This window comes from Mya arenaria, chromosome 1 (assembly GCF_026914265.1).
Source record: "Mya arenaria isolate MELC-2E11 chromosome 1, ASM2691426v1".
In the NCBI taxonomy this organism is placed as follows: Eukaryota; Metazoa; Mollusca; class Bivalvia; order Myida; family Myidae; genus Mya; species Mya arenaria.
In genome coordinates, this window is record NC_069122.1 from 19112810 (window position 1) to 19133058 (window position 20249).

General features: G+C 32.9%; 2 protein-coding genes across 2 annotated transcripts in view; both read right to left on the minus strand.

Moving 5' to 3' along the window:
- The window catches only part of LOC128224324 (tRNA N6-adenosine threonylcarbamoyltransferase, mitochondrial-like), a 451923-nt gene that overhangs the window by 206011 nt on the left and 225663 nt on the right, over positions 1-20249 (minus strand). The window lies entirely within an intron of this gene.
- LOC128221370 (dipeptidase 1-like) overlaps positions 1-20249 on the minus strand; it is an 80862-nt gene that overhangs the window by 55033 nt on the left and 5580 nt on the right. The window contains exons 3-4 of the mRNA XM_052930305.1: positions 19865-19997; positions 19124-19274 (exon numbers count right to left, since the gene is read on the minus strand). Of these exons, the coding sequence (XP_052786265.1) occupies positions 19124-19274; positions 19865-19997 (284 nt within the window). The remainder of the gene's footprint in view (positions 1-19123; positions 19275-19864; positions 19998-20249) is intronic.

The following is a 20249-nucleotide window of genomic DNA, read 5'->3' on the forward strand; positions in this document are numbered from 1 at the left end:
TTGGCCATAATTAGATAGTTTGTAAATGGTCAAAGGCAAACATGCCGATTCGCCAATAAACTCTTGAAACTCTTAATCACGAAACTCTTAAACATCAATTCAAATTATAGAATTTTTGCTATAATCCCTTTAAACATTGATTTTGTTTTTGAACGACATTCATCAAATTGATATTTCATATTCAGGAAAATTTATAAACTCTTTAGTTGACCAAGGGTCCATTCTGGGACACCTCATGTTTTATATATAAAAATATATATATATACATCATAGGCAATCCCTTTGAAATACAAAATCTGATTGTCTTGTATATGGATTGTGTCTAACCTTATCATGATAATTAACGTAAATGCACAAAAAATAAATGTACGTAGAAACTATTCTTGCACAGCATATCCGAGTGGTGCGTATCGGAAATAAAAGCTATCACGTGTGAAGAAAATAACTAGACTTTAACTAACAGGTCCAAACAAGTATATTGCTTAGCAGCACAGATTTAACGTTTTTTACAACCTTTTTTTATTTTTTGTTCAGAAATGAGCAGAATATTTCGTAGTACTAAATATCTGCAAACCAGCGATAAAAGACTGCTGATAAAAGACCGCAGATTTTCGTTCTTAAATTCATATTTAAAGCTAAAAGTGTTACTAACTGTTTACAACAAATGCATAAAACATCATATTTCGAACTAAAATAAAAAAAATCTGGAACCAATTTATGTCTGAATTCTTATATGCCTTGTTTACATGCATTTTCACATAATTTGGCTCGTTCTAAAACAGTTGTTACAACGTTCAATCTGTGAAATAACAGCTTTAAAACGCGAATAAGAATTGTTTGAAAAAAATAAAACGGATTCAATATATAAACCATTGGTAGTATCAAACAGCTGCATTTGAATATAAATCCTTACTAAATCGTCACACTAGCTATTTTTGAGAAATCATTACTATATCTTATACTGCGGCATAGGCCATCGTCTCTAAACGAAGAAGATATCGCTCATTTTAGGCATACAAAACAATAGAAGAAACACATGCTTGTAGAATAAACGTTTAGAACTTTTACGAATAGATAAACATAAATCTAAAAACATGTAAGAATTGCTTTACAACATCAGATGCAAATAAATAAATGGATTTTTTGTGTAAATTCTGTTAGATACATATTAACAGATAACCTTTAATTGTATTTACGATATTATAGTTGTTTTAATTGACCGATATACTGTCTTAAATACATTGTATGTGTTCCTTAATTTACTGTAAATAGTTTATAAACATTTTATGTGATAACATGATGGTATCGATGGATCGATACAAAATGGTGTAATCTTTGAGTGTGCATGTGCGCGTGTGTGAGCGTGTGACACACGCGGGCATTCATATTTCTTATAAATGATTGATTTGTTTAATTGAAAATGTTTTATTGGACCAATTGACTTGCGTTTTGTTTGTTTGTTATGTTATGCTAGAAGTAGCCGGGAAACGTGCGTTATTGACCGATAGTATTGATAATTCTGATTTTGCGGTCACACTGGACTGCATATGCAACAAAATCAAGTATCAGTGTGACGTTATATCTATTTTTAAGAACTGCACAAGTTGAGCTCACTATGGCATAACCAATTTTATATATACTACTCGTATCAGATGATGCTTAAAATTAAATATAAGTTAATTAAAATGTTCCTCATACAAAACGTATTGTCATTCAGGAACGGATGTTGTATATTGAGCAGAAATAATAGCCTAAAATCATAGTAAAACTTCAAAAAATCAATCTTTAAAAATGTATATTGATTGAGATAAAGAAAAACGAATAATAAAACACCAAGTGGGCAACTGTTTGCAGTCGTTTTGCAATGGCAAACTAAAGTATATTTTGTCAAACTATCTTTAATTGGTGCAATATTTAGGATATATTCAAGGAGCTTGAAATACCAAAACTTATAGTCCTCGACGTTTTGCTGAACCAGTGTTGAATGGTCCATTGTGAAGAATGTTTACAGATAAGTAAATTAACAGTTTTCGCAATCAATGTAAAATAAGTAAGACTCATATATTAAACAGTGAAGGCATGTCACGTTGGAACTGAAATATACGGATTTCAAAACAATGTTTTAAGAAACGCAACATTTTGTGTTGTTTACCATTATTTTGATTCCTTTGATGATAAAATTTCAGCCAACTTATATACAAATCAAGAACACTACCAGGCGGTCGGTCTTAAAGCTAGTTCTGCATTAGCTAGACTTAGCTAACTTAATTTGTAGCCTAATTGTTTGTTTTGATATTTTGTGTATATGTATTGTAAAACACATTTGAACGTATATTGCCATATGACAAGAGTGCTATATAAATCAGGTTTACTACTACTACTACTACTACTACTACTACTACTACTACTACTACTACTACTACTACTACTACTACTACTACTACTACTACTACTACTAGTACTACTACTACTACTACTACTACTACTAGTTGACTATCAATCAACTAGTGATTGATGAAATCCGATCAGGCGTTAACGTTCAATACTGCTCATCTCTTTAACACAAAAGTATGTTTGGTACCATAGTCGATAAAACATATATTAAGTAATTTAGTTTCATCCTAGATTTCTTACAGGTAACCAATGGTTTCTACAAAACTTTGAAATGATGTACTGACTACTGAATGTAATAAAATTATGTGCTTTCTATCATGATACGAAATTATGTTAAATAAAACCAGTAGCTCTATACTATGTTGATCTTAATGTGCGATTGCCTGTAATTATACATTTGGCTTCATTTAGTAAGAAACCATAGGCATAAGTATTCGTATATATTTTTAAGATTAATGCCGTTTGACTTCACGAAACTGTATTCATTTTATTGCATGTAATATTTTGTTTATTCCATGTTATACACGATTGGTGTAAAAATAATATTTGTCAACATTTTTTTACATTGCTCGTTGTGTATATAGTTAACAAAATTTAAGAAGTCAATTTCATCCGCCATGCGGCCGTTAAAATAGCCATTTAATGCAACTATGCCAGCAGTGCTATATATTTCGATTCCTTGTTCAATAAGATCGAATAAATATATTTAAAATTGTTTTAAAATAGTGGAATTAATTGGTGGTAAATATAGACTGCATATATATAAATCTTCGAATGCTGAAAGGACACCTAAACATATTTTAGTCTACAAAACAACATTTTATGTATTTCAATAATTGTAATATTTTCTCTAAAACTATCCTTAAAATAATTGAAGATACCTCCCATTATAACGTTTTTTTCTTGTATTTTTATATTAAGTATCAAACAAAGGCTCATAATGAAAATTTCCTATGTCTAAATTTATAGCATGTTTTTCTGATAGGCATGTCTCTGTTAAAATTACTATATCATATTCACATATAATGTTCACAAATTTAGTATCGCCAAGTTTTCTACGAAGTCCATTTATATTTCATGATCGACTGCAAATTACAAGTACTACTAAATTGGGAGCTATGTTTTGTTATATTAACAATTACGGATAATCATTAAATCGTAATTATATAAAAAAAATAATTTTGAAATTATCACTTGACCTTTGAAACTGTTCAGATAATAAATGTTTTGCAAATAAATAATTAACTTACGACGTATAGTAATCTTGAATAAGCATACACATAACGCACAATGACTATTGGTCGAAAGAAGATATGACCTTCTGGTGAAAATTTTCAATGTCTCCCAAAGGTCGCAAAGATGTTGCCCAAAGGTCGGATTTGACCAAATACTTTGGACACTATTTACAAGCATTTTTAGTATTTTCTTACTGTGGCTCTACATCTGTTATTGAAAGTGTCATGTGGGTGATATTTCGTTTCTCATACATGCAAAATATTCACGTAATAAAAATATAAACCCATCCAGATGAAAACAATAAACAAGCAATCTTGATACTAATTTAGTACGAATATCTTAGGTTGTACCGAGTACTCTCGAGATTGCTCACCACTTGACATTTGTATTTATTATTTTATTTGGAGAAACATTCAGCGCAAAATTTTTATGTGATCATCAATACGCCTTATCAAAATACCTTCAGATTTATACCTGTCCATACAAGTAAAACGCTTATTAGATGAGTTTGACATACATATATGTAGCATAATGCAAATGTTACGAAAGTTGAATTGGAGATGTTAATCCAACGTGCTCATGATCAATGCGTATTATCTTAGTTTAAAGATGCTAATAATAGCAGAAAGTTAAAATCGTATGCAGTTATGAGGAAAAGTTATATATATGAACCCAATCTTAACTATATTAATATTATGAAGTATAGAATAGCATTACCACGATTCAGGTGTTCTGAACATAAACTTATGATTAAAGAAGGTATATAGAGGCATCGATTGAGCAGAAAGACTGTGCACAAAGTGTAATATGCGTACTTTATGAAATATGTGCTGAAATATTTGTATTTAAATGTGCTATGTAAACTTTTTTTATGCAATAAGGCCAGTGTTTTTTTTTATTTTTCGTTTTACGGGAAAGTTTTCAAAGTTAAGCGCCATGAGGAGGGAATAAAATTAAGAAAAAGATGTTGAAAAATGAGCGTCGAGAAAAAATAAATAAAAAAAGATGGATTTTTCGTATTTTTTTTTCTTTTTTTCGGAAACATTTAAAGAATGTATGTTTTCAAGTTGTGCACTCTTGTTTCGTACTCCATACAGCCTGTTGTATAATAGGTCTGTATAATAATGTCAAAACAAGAAGTCGTTTTCACAAGTAGCCTCAATCATGCACCATTGAATTGTAACCAGCCCCTCCCCCAACCCAGGTCTTGAGAATAGCGGAGACTTTGACTTTCAGTCCAGCTAATCCTTGGTAAAACCCTGTCCTGCGTAGAGAAAGACGACCGTCTACTGGTCAAATCCACGCCAATTCCCCTGCACCCTGAGGCAAGGCCAATTCCCCACTATTTTCGGCGCAAAATCAAAACCACCGCATTCTCTCAGCACTGCGGGCCACCTGGAAGGTAAATAACCACTCATTTCTCTCGTTATCCCCTGTATACCCCCGGACCTAGGGGCCGTGGTTACAATTGACTGGTGCATAACCTGGTGCATAATGCATGTTTAAGGAACTTATTTCAACATTAATTTTGGATATTCAATTTACTCCCTAAACGCCACAAGTCAACTGATTCACACCACATGTAAATGTATTCTTCAACTGTAACTCCGCAGTATTTAACACTGCATTTTTAAATAAAAATTAGTAAAATTTCACATAAATTATTATATATGCATGATTTTAATATGAGCATATATACTTTTGTCATGTTTTTTATAGTCACTGAAACTGCACCGGCAAAATATTAGGCAACTGGCATATTGTTTGTGTCTTAAATATTGATTAATATCATTGTGGGTACATATATTGAGATAAACAACACATCTGAACAAATTTAATGACTTTGATATACAAGAAAAGAAACAAGGTATGTAACTCAAACTTACCAGATTCCACAGTAGAGTCCATTTATTTCAGTTTCTTAATCAACATACAAACAATCCATTTTAAAATGAGTGACATGAAAAGAGGAGCCAATGCCCATTAAAATGGTATGCGATATGTTGGTATAACTTAATTGTCTTTAGACAAACAAGCTAAATCCAATGTCACATTCTCGTCTTTTTCTGTAGTCGGAACATGTACAGCAAATTACAATTCTCAGTGTATCCCCGTGTAAACAGGTCTACACACAGAAATATTTTAGAGATCTTATGCTTTGGTATAAATATCACAAAATTACAAACGCACTGATTTTATAAACAACAGTCTTCAAACTAAATCCACTTTAAAATTTCGTAAAGGCGGCCACTTTCCTTGCAATCGTTTAGATGATGATAATAAGCAGGTTTCAAGTCCGTGTAGAGGCGTACGTGCGTGGGTGCGACAGTGTTTGCGTAAGTGCGTCCGTTCGGCCTATTAACACTATAAGTTGAACATGCAAGGAGGATAACGAGTGTCAAAATTATAGTCTTAGCTTTATAATCATGAACATTTCTAGAAATAGCGAAGACTGATAATTATTTTGGTTTAACAAGAAATATATATCTCAACACATTAACATAATTATCAGACAAAAAGAAAATAGTAGCTCGATTAGATAAAAGGTCTTTATTATTTATCACGTACATTAGTGCTGAAATAAGTTTATTTATGCAAAGATTTTGAATAGCTTAAACACCAAGTCATATGATTCTTTAAAAAAATGATTAATTACACTTTAATCAACAAGTTATTTATTACAGCAGTACAAGTAAGTCCAGTATAAATGCGTACAAAAAAAACGCTATGGCGTATACAAAAAGGATAATTTCGAACAAAATGTTACAAAAATGCTATTCAAAGTACATGCAAAATACAGATATAATTCGTTTAGTCTGTATAAGATTAAAACAACATCAATCTTATTTTGGTTACGATGTATATGTAGTCTTAGGTGTCAATATATTTCCACCTTTTTCGTGGCGTCTCTTCTTGTGTTCTGGCTTTTAGTGACGTTAAAGCTTTATGATCACTTCTGATTTATCTCTTGCTAAAATCATTTTTCATACAACATTTAAGAAACATAGCAATAAGTCTTATAAAGAAATATGCAAAACATGTTTTGTGGCATACTTCTCACTAACTACATTCCCTGCTTTGGGAGGGTTTCTGCATGTTGCCTAAAATACATCAAGGCAAAATCTGCATTTTTAGTAACGTAATAATACTGCCCTGTTTTACACATAAGTCTTATTTATCTCATTATATTTCATTATATTACTGACAATTTCTTATTTCAATATGAGATATTCATGAAAACGCACACCTTCCCCACCATTGTTTGTTTTTGCTGCCCGACATTTTTTAAAGAACATTTTATTTGACTGCGCAAAACAACTGGAGCCAGCCAATTCTTTGAAGGTTTGTGTAATTTTCCGTCTTAGACGTATACTTTATGGCTGGTTGTTGGTACATTCATGTTTTCTGTTCTTTTTAATAATAGTCAGTGTTCTCTGTGACATCTTGTTAGGAAGAGGCAGTGCATTTTTTCTATAAATCATATAAATTTGACTTCCCAAACCTTTTCGGTCAGAAACGATCACAATCAATAATGAATTAACCAATACAAAATACTGCCATCTAACTGTTATGCTTTCATCAAGGCTTCAAATTATAAACAATGTGAAATAATTGAGTTATAAACGATTAAACCCAGCTGATTGTGAAAATGCCGATCACCAGACGGTAGGTGGAGTCGAGATAACAGGACTGACTAATCAACAACCGTATCCGCTAATGCGGTATGCATCTTCTTATAAAGAAATCTATGTAAACACCCTGAGATGTATAAAGTCTTAACCGATAAATCAATATACAACCCCATTAAAATGCACTGAATATAAGTATGAAAGTTATATTATGCAAGTTGACTTTTTATGGCATTCGAAATCATTTTTTTTTTGCTAATAAAAGTGAATTTGCTGTTATATGTATCTTTATAAATGTATATGTATTTTGAAATATAACTTGAACTTATTACTTTTTTTTTTTGCTTTTTCTTGTAAATAAAAGATATGGTTTCCCCATTCTTTGTCTAATACATTTGACTTAATCATTAACTTCATAATAAGAATTTCAATGTATGAACGCTTCAAATATATGTTTATTTATTTGCATTTAAATGTTTAAAGCTTATTTAGATTGAACCCACTATAGGCGCTATAAAATGCTGTTTAAATAAAATTATATCGTCCGCATAACAATGTTTACATTTTCTAAAACGAAGTGGGTAACCAAATATAGCAGAGCGTACTCATAAGGGGTCGCTGTTTAAAAATTACTTCCTATACGGACGTCAAAATCACACCAGGCGTACTGGAGGTTATAATGTACTACTATTATGGCGTTTCCTCCATATTTTATCATACTAATAACAACCATCTTCTAACTAGTTTAAGAGGCATTTCTAGTTCTTCACATTTGCACAAATGCGATTGTTTCAACTGGTAAATGTTTAACCAATACTTTGAGCGAATAAGCCAGGACACGGTGCCTTTGGGTGCCATTATTCTTTTATACCAAGTATTAGCCCTAGATGTCCCATACGTACCGGTACCCAGCCTTTAGGCGTCACACCACCACATCTAGTAGTATTTACCCCCAACAAAAATCCACACCCTGGCTTATAAAGGAAAACTCTGTGGTCCTTGACACTTAAAGTCATTTTGAGTAGACCTACCCGATCCTCCCTTATTGGTTCGGGTCCGAATGGTAAACTAAATGTCACCTACCTGCCTGTATCCAGTTTCCGGAAGTCACATTGCGCACTTATTATCCTCCCAGCCCAGAGTCCACATACTTGCGTATAATAGCAAATTCCACGGTTCCTGACATTAAGACTTATTACTAGTCAACTTGACTCAAAGCTGGCCCTTATTGGCTGGTATCAGATGGTAGCCCTATATGTTCCCTACGTACCAGTACCCGGTCTTTGTGCGTCACAACACCTCCATCTAGTAGTTACAATCTTAAAATTTGCATATATACCTATTTCGTTTAATTATGTAAAGGATAAATTTACACCGTTGCCTATATCGCTATTTCTGAAAAAGGGTATAGGCGTAGACAACTTTAGTATATATATATCTAATATTCACATGTTATTTAGCAATTCACCATTAAACAGTCTAAGTCATTTTTGTCTAACTGGCTCCTACGATGATATTATATGCTAATAACTTGGTTATACTTTTTATTTCGACTTATCCAATCTAGTGATTGGCTTCTGGTTGTAGTTATCATCTTTTTAATTTGTACCAGTTATCATCACTTGATCAAAATGGGGCCTATTGTTTCATGTGGCGCTTGTACCCCCTAAACCTTCAGCTCAGATTGAGGTTTAAAGATTTTTTCCTGATATAATTAAGTTAAATCAATACAAAATGATAAATTCAGACGGTTGGCTTCCTTTTAGACAATAAATTATGCTTGTGAAATAAAAGGTGCAGGGGCTGCTGCCCAATTAAACTGCATGTTTAATTTAATTAAAAAAACTAGAAACTTATTAAGTTATAAAATGTAATCGAATCAAATGCATGATTATTTTATTTCTGATGCCAAAGTCAGCTTTTCAATTAAGCTATGCATATAGTTTTGAAAATCTTGTTGTTCAACTGTACGACTTGTTAGGGGGCATTTCTACATCTTAAATCAAGAAATATCATTACAAATGAACTATATATGTATGTAAAAAATAAAATATAATATGCATGCAAAACTTGATTTTGAACACATTGATTTTACGATTCGATTTGTGAACAAATATCTGTGCACTTAATTAAAACCATACCCGATTAGTTTTAGCAATATTCTAATGCATTCAATTAGACCACTTTTTTCTAATATAATAGTTAATCAATATAAATACAACATAATATTCTCGATTGTTATATCTAATATGCAATAACACCCTAATGATGGCTGACTTCACTTTAATTTGTAATGCTTATGTGTAAAACAGATAGGCTGGAAACTCGAAGCAGGAAACTAACTGCTAAATGTATTAACTTATCTGTACCAGCATCTTAAGGATTGGGGGAAAATGGCGAAGTGTATGTTTATACAGTAGATATCAATATCAGTGTTTGTTTATCAGCTTAAACAACCTAATCTCTTTACCCAAGTGATGATGCTATGCGTTAGAAATACCGTTATCAAACCTCTGATGAATGAGAATGAATGCTAATCCAATGTCTGATTACATGACCAAAACAACTCCAATAATCCTTTCGAATGCAGACAATTGATTTCCCATCCGGATGAAAATATCATAGTATTTGAATAGGTTAATCACGAAGTTCTTAAGCATCAATTAAAATATATAATTTTTAGCTATAAGTCCTTAAAACATTTAATTTTGTATTTGAACGATAGACATCCAATTATTAAGCTTGAAATGAATATTCACGAAGATTAATAAACTATGTAGTTCTCCATTCTAGGACTCATCATGTTTCTTATGCATGAATGTAAATAGCATTACATGTACCTTTGAAATACAAAATATGATTGTCCTGTATGCGGATGGTATTACAAGCAAGAAATTGAATGTTTGCAGAAAATAAACTTAAACAGCTTGTTTGCTGTCTTTTTGCAAAGGAAAACTAAAATATATTTTGTCAAACTATCTTATGTATTGCTATGTTCATTATTCGGGAACTAAGGGACACATTCAGAACAGCCGCTTACACTAACACTCCAACCACATTCCCGCAAGGGACACTGAAGTGACTTTAGTGGTACAAGGGGGATGACACTCAAGAGATATGTTCGTAATCACACGCCTCACTAACACTCCACTTCATCAAGTCACCAATACAATAACAAATACATGTACTTGTTCATGATCATTTCGGATTATGGTGGTGTTTTCAGTAAACATAAAAAATATGTTTATATAAGATTTGGGTGCCTTATTGTTAGAAATGGTGTCAAATAAAAGACAATTACTATTATTATTTGAAATTAATAGTTTAAAACAATCGCTTGAATAAACATTTTGGAAATACACAAAAAGATGCAAAACGCATTGAAATGCACGTGTGTGTGTGTGTTTTAATATGTAGCCGTTATGCAATGTATCACGTTAATTAATGTGTTTTCGTGTATAAATTTATTTTTTGTTTGTTTGCAAAAACTGTTTTTTAGCGTTTAAAAATAATAAACGTTAAGTCGAAAACACATGGACAGAATTAGCGAATGAATCGGCTTCGGGTGTGAAAATAACACATCGGAGTGAATAACAACTCAAGTGATGTAGGATTTTTTTATAATAATAATAATAATAATAATAATAATAATTATAATTAGAAGAAGCAGAGAAGAAGAAGGAGGAGAAGAAGAAGAAGAAGAAGAAGAAGAAGAAGAAGAAGAAGAAGAAGAAGAAGAAGAAGAAGAAGAAGAAGAAGAAGAACAAGAAGAAGAAGAAGAACAAGAAGAAGAAGAACAAGAAGAAGAACAAGAAGAAGAAGAGCGATAATAATAATAATAATAATAATAATAATAATAATAATAATAATAATAATAATAACAATACTACTACTAATACTACTACTAATAATAATAATCCAACTGACTGTTTTTTGGGAAAGACATATCAATGCCCTGACCACGCTCTGTAATAAAAATGTTGCGTAAAACATCAAAGCTGCAATGTACGTGATGTTAGCGGCCTATCGGCATGTCGGCCAAGCGGCGTGAAGTAAGCGGCCACCTAAAACTGCTTCCTAATTCAAAACATTATATATGCGCTTTCTTCTAAAACAATAATTAATCTTATGTTCCTATTCACAAATCAATATCCTTAAGCGAATACCGGCATTTTCCCTAAATGGATTGGTGATCAAATTTGTTTTATACTCGCTTTAGAGTGTTGATTGTTTCGTAAACAAGTATTGTTTAAGAAGCAAACACATATAAAAATGATTTGTGTTAATCTCTGAATACATATGCTTAGACTAATCATTGTTTTCATAAAATGAAACGAATGTTCAATTGCATTGAAGTAGAGAAGTAGGACGTTAGGCCACCAACTTCACTCCGCAAGGCCGCTCGTTCCCAGATAATATTCAAGAGACCGGGATAACCCATTGAAGTACATTTTGATTCAATAACGTAGACTTCAAAAAAAATCATTTTTTAAAAAGGATGCAAAAATCACATATCTGTTGTTTTTTTGTGCTGATCTCAAACGCTCAGCACACTTGATGGATGCAATTCATCGATGGCTGCAATAAAAGGCAGCTTCATGTACGTGAATTAAGCGGCATAGCGGCGTGAGGTAAGCGGCCAAGCGACGTAAATTAGCGGCCTTGCAGCCTTGCGGCCTAGCGGCGTTAAGTTAGCATCCTAACGTCCTAAATTTGTTCTCTATCTCAAAGAAATTGTGCATGTGTTTAATTGGAAACTAATGATAAATCAATGTTTTATTTACAATTATATTATAATAGCGGCCTTATATTATTTCTTATTCAAAACATTTTTATATTAGTTTTTTTCTAAAACAATGCTAAAACCATTGGGTTTTTAATGCAAAATGCAATACTCTGGAGCGATTATTAACATTTGTTTCAAAAACTTGATCGAGCAATCCAGCGCCATAGCAGCGTAAATCTTGGGGCCTGACGGCCTGGTGGCCTAGCGGTCTAAAATTCTGATACCACTCAATCCAGCAGCCTAAAAAATAAGGAAATATGCTAATATGTTCGTAAGAACGTTGACCTTTGAATAGAAACATCGAATTTATCATTGTTGAAAAGAACGCATATTAAAAGTTTGAAATATTGAAATACGAAACATTGTTAGGCCGCTAGGAAGCGGGGCCGCCAGGCCTCAAACTTCTAAGCCGCTTACTTCACGTACATGGTTTTACGCAACATGTTCATTTCAGACCTTGGTCAGAGAAATAATATGAATTTTCCAACCTACATTCAGTTGGATTTATTTTATCATTAATATTATCATATAATGATATTATTATTATTATTATTATTATTATTATTATTATTATTATTATTACTATTATTATTATTGTTGTTGTTGTTCCCGTCATCATCATCCGATCATAGGCTCCCTACATTTTTGATTTGCTTTCAGTCCGAGATGTAATTTTCTTTAAAAAGTAGATTCATTCGTTTATTATTTCCATATAATGTGCTTTTTTATAAAGTCTTAATTTATTTTCAAACTCTAAGACCACTTGCATACGCATACTATATTACACTATTCGAATACATATCCATATCACGTGATACTATTGAAAACGGTTATATTTAAAAAAAAAACACAACAACAACAGAACACGAATTTTAACGAATTTTGGAACTGTTATTTTAAATATTCACAATCCAAAACATATGATAACATTAAATACTGTAAACACCACCATAGTGAAACAGATAATCCGATATGATCATGAAAACATACATGTATTTGTACTGAATTGGTCATTTGATGAGATGGAGTGTAAGCGAGGCGTTTGAAAACAGAAAGATCTTTTGAGTGTCACTCCATTCATTCAACTCAAGTGATCACTTGAGTGTCCCTAACGGGATTGTGGTTGGAGTGTGAGTGACAGTGCATGTTCATTCGGCCAAAATTTTAAAGAAGATTTTTAAAATACACATGTAAGACTAAAAAAAGAACATGGAGATCCTTGTACCAAACAGGGCCAGTCTAGAGAGCAAAACTTTAATTTGAACAAACTGTGTAAAGTACCATTACACCATGCTCAAAAACTTTATTTCAAGGGTCTGCGACTTGCGGTTTCAGGAAATTTTCTTTATTTTTATTACTTCAGACGCTATTTACTAAGGCCAAGGCATGCTTTGGCCAAAGGAATATTATTTGATTTTTGTTAGTTAACAGCAAAAATATGAGGCTACATACACAATTCTTGCCCTTGTGATTGAGAGACATCTTGGGCAGGGCAATTTTATGGCAACAAAGCAATCATTTTATGTTATTGTTCAATTGAAAAAAAATGACGCACGGAAGAGTGAACACCGCCTCCCGCACTCATCCACCAATACTTGCACGTGTCTTCTAGGGGAAGGCCTTGATCTTAGGTAAAACCAAACACACGTTCAAAAGCATGCCAATACGAATATCTAAGTGTTTGGTTTACAGCCATAGTCAGGCGCGTAGCTAGCCCTCTATTGATGAATGTGCTTGCACCCCCTCGGAACATTTGCAAACCACGGTGCAATATGGTTCATTCTGGTCGTTCTGAGGTGCTTTATTAAGTATTTTGAAATAAACATCAGGTAGTCAAGTATGCGTATTGCAACGTTGTCTGTTTTGTGTCAATATCATATGGATTCAGTTGAGTACTCGTTTATCTATATTTACACGCCTGATAGTCCATTTAACTCTAAATTTTACTAACCTATGACGGATATCGACCGACACTTGTATCCGAGAACAAGGTGCTGGAAGACAAATATATGTGTATAACGTCCAAAATAGACCTACAGTACTACTGTGAACATTGCAGTGTAATAGGGATTTGAACGTATGTACAAGGTAATATTATGATGCACACCAATTGCTTGGTCCGGGGTTGTAAGAATCCAATTCAAGCAGACAATAAGTGTCATCTTCAATGTTACGATATACACTTTTGCAAAGAATGGTTGTTATTGGGTTGATTGTTAAAACAAGAAGTGCAAAATGCATTGTTTGCACAATATTACAGACGGCGAATTTTGTCACCACATTTTCACAACCCATTCCTGGACGTAGTAGTCTGGGTCTGTTTCAGCATTGATTCAAACCCGCCGCTACTAAATAAAGTTGAAAATGCGCGAAATTTGAATTAGCTCGTGAGACAAAGACATTCTGCAGGTCACAACTATGTTTGGTTGTACCTGCTATAACCCCGTTTTTGCACTTTGAACACTTATTCATCAGAATTTTATGAGGATGTGTGTACTGTTGCATTAAAAATTATAATGTTTTCTTACTTTAAATGTTATATCTAATGTGCATGCCCTACTAAAACGGGCCGGTGTTTTTTGAGTGCCTATTTGACAAGAACAATGATGACCTTAACCCTAAACTAAAAAACATGAAAGTTATTTATACAGCCGCTTTTTAGAGTCATGATCGCGCCATGGATTTAATAAAAATAAATACCCTGTTAAATACATCTGATAAGTTCAATTCAAATTGACGAAAGTTGTGCATTGATATATTAACGCAATTGCATGTATTCAGAAAGTCTCTGACGTGTGGCTGAACCAGTGTTAAAATGACCATAGTGAAGAAAGTGAAATTTACTGATTAGTTAATTAAGATATTTCGCGCTAATTGTACAATAAGTAAACAGTGAAGGCGTGTCACATTGGAACTGAAATATATGGATTTCAATACAACATTTGAAGAAGCGCAACATTTGGATTTTTTACCATTATTTTGGTCTTTGATGATATTATTTTAGCAAACTTTTATACAATCATCTAAACGAAAAATAGCTCATTGTGATAAGCATACAGATAATTCCCTTTCGAATTCCCAAAACGCTTAAAAGGGTAAAATGGCACAAATTAAACCAAACAAAAAATCGGCTGAACTTAATACTGTTTTAAGGGACTTAAGATGTATCGAGCAATTGGGACCGGAGGTCTGAAAATGGTACATGATAAAGCTGACGTCACAGTAATCTGGGACCCTGACTTTATTATCGAAGATTTAATCGGCTGACAACGCGATCTGATTATTTTTGAAACTTATATATCGCCCATGTGCATTTTAGTCTTAGCAACAATAACTGTTTATTCGTCGTATTGTTTAATATTCGAAAATCATATCACAAATAACGTTTGAAAAGTGAATTCTTCGACGGTGTATACTTTTGAAATTCTTTTTCGGGCGGATTTATCTTTCCTAAGGAAATTATTTGGCTTTTAATAAAAACGTGGTTTGAAATATTCATTTCAATTTGAACATCATAACTATTGCATTGAAATTGTAAAAAATAAAAAAAGTTCATTCAATAATTTTTCATAGAAAACATTACCGATAAAAATAGGAAGATCAACCATAATTTATGTCCACTGCCTCATGGGTTTGAGACCTATATGCGTGGAAATGAGAAATCCTGAGATGAATTGTGCGGCGTCTGCAGTCTGCTCAAAATAACATGTAATCATAACAAAGGCGATTTCGGCTCATCACCTTCTGCTCTTAAGAAATGGTTTGATCAGGCCCACAGAAGTACCACAAAGCTTTAAAACAAGCTTTACACTGAAGAGCTGGCCGGAAGGATAAGTATTGAAAATGTATCAGTTCACAAACTTTGACATTGACTCTTAGATGTGAGTGCGAGGTTGGTGCCACGACACTTGAAAGTGACAATAATGCAAATGGGGCAATTACCATAAAAATATAAAAATGAGTCATTCTCACCATGCGGTTGTGCGGCATAGTTGTTTCGCAAGAGACCCTGCTTCGAATCCTAATCCCGAGTGGAACTATTGCTTATCTAGGAAACATAGTATACTGGATACTTAATATTGGCACCGTTTAGGGGCCATTTTGAGTTAACAGTTTTCGGTTTCTGACTTTAATTGTCTAAAGGTTGCAACTAAGTTAATCTTATCACTTTCAGCTGTTAAATAAAGCTTAAAAAGGTCATTGTTTGGATTCGAGTCTAGGCCCTCACACTTAGTGACCGATATTCTATACTGTAATGATTAAGAAAACCTAAAATATTTTTCTTATAAAGATTACACATAGTTGAGAAACTAAATGTTGAGAAAATGCATATATCAAAGTTATGAAAAAATATCATTATGTTGGTATAGAAGCTAGAAGCACATACTTGTACAATACACAAACTCCCCTTGGCCTACAATCACGCCCACTGCTTCATTTTCAGAGATTCTATCGACATTTCAAGATATTTATGTTGTTCTTCACATTTCAATTTAAAAGTTAACTACTGTGTGTTCCAAAGTAATAAAACAAGACTTGCATGAACATATATCCTTATATACTCGGTTTTAAAGTCATGCAACAACACGTTTAATTGTCAACATTTAAAAACAAGTATCTCTAAGACACAAGTATTATGCTATTTTTGAAAATGTTAACTCTTACTTACGCTTATATAAAGGCAATTAAGTATCCATGAGTTATTTACAGCGACTAAAACATACATGATATGAGTAAAGGGTCTTGCATTTAAAGACTATTCATTTGCATATGGTAGACATATTTCATGCATTACTTGTAGGTTGGTAATGCAAAAATCATATTTTAGTATTCTTAGAATTGGACTTTGTTTGGACATTAAGCAAGAGAGGACTTCTGTGACATTTCATGTGTTTCAAATTTAGTTGAATAGTTACTGATAAAAGATCTCATTTAAAGACTCACTCTCACGCCCAAATAATAGTAACCTCAATTGAAAGAAGTGTTTCAATTTATCAAAATTAAAAAATATAATTAAAAATATAATGAAGGACACAATATGAAACAAAGGAGCATAAACGGTATTTCTTTTATGAGACAATACTTGATTACTGTTATTATCTTAGGACCCACCAGTCATTTATGTTTTGTACGGTTTTAGCTACTGAATACACGTTTATAATCTTGTTATAAGTAAGAAATATTTTTCATAAATGCATAATTTCGCAGTTCGTTTCGCCGATAATAGTTAACACATATAATTACACGGAAACAGCCAGTCATCCAATCATTCACTTTTAACGCATCATTACGCGTTAAACAGTAAAGTAACAGAATTAAACTTGTGTTTTACTTTTTTAAACCGTTCTTTTTCTAAAGTAATATGCATATATGAACTGAACCTGTAAACCAATAAACAAGATGTATAAATTGAAAATAAATAACCTATTACACTTGTTTTATTTCTAATGATTTCGGCAACATTTGTTGACAACGGAAATAGAAAAGGCTATTAATGGCCTGTACGATTTTAACACAATTTATGGAATGATTATCAGCAGCATGCACTCCTTACGCATTCCATAAAGAAAATCGTTTACCTTTGATTAATGTTTGTGTAGATCCAGACCAGTTAAGAAGCATTAAAAGATGACAGCTTTTGTATATATAAAATCACAGATTTCGTAGGCTTCAGACAAACACATCAGTTTGCATGATAAAATAATACGTGCAGGTACATAAGTGTATATTTTTACTCTCTAATACAGATATTGTTAAATTAACCACCAAAACCTGTTTTAATATACTTGAATTCCGATTCAATGCTTTGTACAAGTAGTTAAGTGATAATCCTTTTAGATGTATCATAGTTTCTTAGCTTTAATGAGTCATGTAAATAAGCTTAATTATCTTTTTTAGAATAGACTTGTACCTCCGAGCATATTCGTTTTATCTGAAGTAACATATCCGAACGTATTTGTAAGTATATGTACCTTAAATGGTTTTGAAATGAACTGTTCCCATTTATATCAGTATATAAATATAGAACACGGTTTTCTATAATAAAGAGACGAGGCACATGCGCCCATGTTTATTAATTTTTTAATAAAATAACTAAAACAACGAAAAGTACATGTCGTTCTTATAGTCTGTAAAGCATTGAATATACATCAACCTTTGGGCGACACGAAAACACGGAACGTACGCTTATTGCGAAAATATTTTTTTGAGGGAATTTCGGAATCTTTAAAGTTGAAGACAATTAACTTTTCTGATAAAAAATATTATGTTCTTTACATTTTTGAATTCTTATCTAAAACATATAACTATGACAAGAAAATTATTGATAAAAATTTAAATGTATTCCAAAGGTTGTTTTCAAAATATACACACTTTTTTGAAATTCATGATTTTTCCTTAAATAGTATTCCTGCTGATTAGTGCTTAATGACTGAACCTTTTTTAAAGCATTCAAAATCGTTTGCAAAATTGTTTTATTATTTTAAAAAATAAATTGATAATAAAAAACACAATTACTTTTGGGCGACACAACATATATCCTATGGGCGACACGAGTCTCCCAAAGGTTGCATCAAAGTTACCCAAAGGTTGGATTGGTCTAAATATATATATATATATATATATATATATATATATATATATATATATATATATATAAAAACTTTCAAACAATTATAGTCAAGGTTAAAGAGAAATCTTTCCAAGAACTGTTCCATGGTCGTGGCATTGGCTGGCCGCCAAACATTTACAGTCGAACTCCGTTGGCTCCAACTCGCTTGTTTCGAATTCCTCGTTGGCTCTAACTAGATGTAAAGGACCGATTTCTTTAAACTGGAGGTAAACAATCCCGCTCGAATGTTCCGAGGCTCGATGTATTTTCGCCGGTACTTGGGAGTTCGAGCCATCGAGGTTCGACTGTAGTTTATTCAATGATATCATTATATCCATAAACTGATTTCTTTTATTTCTGGCCTAATACTCACAAGCAATATTTACCTTACTCACTTCTGAAAATAGTAATGTTAATGACTGGAAAAGGTTGAGAATGCGTCTTTTAAGATTCAAAAATATAATTTACCAAGGAGTGTTGCAGCTATGTGTGACGGTCATGTATCTGACCCCGAGGTCATAGAACATGCGCAGTGAACCGAAACTGCTGTCAATGGAATGACCTCCTTCCAATCCGACCAAGCTTCCAATCTTTCCCATCTTGAATGCGTCCAAGATTCCTTTAAACAGTAGTATAAGCAGTTAAGCGTTGACGAACAATATTTATCTAGGCCCGAGGTCAAGTGACATGCGCAGTCCCTCACTTGAACACTTCAATGACTAACAGATAAACTCTGATATTGATATTGATATCATTGGATCAAAGGTCAAGGTGCCGTTGACCTTAAGCTGAGTATCCATTTACAAGCAATAACTAAAGAACCCTTCGGCCCACGAACCTCAAGCTTGGTAGGCAGGTTGGTCACGACCAGTAAATAAACTTTGAAATTTAGGTCAGTGGGTCAAAGGTTAAGGTCGTGGTGACATTGAACAGAAAAACAACATTTCCGATCAATGTATGAAGAACAATGGAACCAATGGCCCTAAACTTGATAGGAAGCATGGTCATGACCGGCACAAAACCCTATATAAACTTAATTGACAATTTCAACACAAACATAATGGATAACACTCGTGTTAAGTGGCAGACATTTGCTCCATCTCGACTCCTCCGACGGTCGAGTGGGATTCCCAGCCATGATAAGCAGCTCATGCTCAAGACAAAAAACAACAACATTTATATTTAAAGGAAAACATCAATGATTGATACCTTGTGCGGTTGTCACCCATTGGAATGTGTCAGGGTAGCGTGTGACGTATTTCTTGATGACGTCAAGTTGCTCGAGGGAAAGAAGAACGGCGTCCTTGTATTGGGACTTACAAGGAACGTAACACGCCCAGAACTGTGAAATATAAAATTGTTAGTATGTATAACCGTATAGATGTAACGTCAGGTAGTTTGTGATGACGTAAATCATTTTTGTTTATTATGACGCACAAACAATTCAAATTAAGCTGCACATTCAAATAAAAATATGTAACCTATCTATCTAGTCGAACCGTTGCATTGTTTCGTAATAAAAACTTACAGAATTGTCTATTCGATTATAAGATCTGGACGGGACCAAATAAAGTAACGTCTGTTGACATGTTTG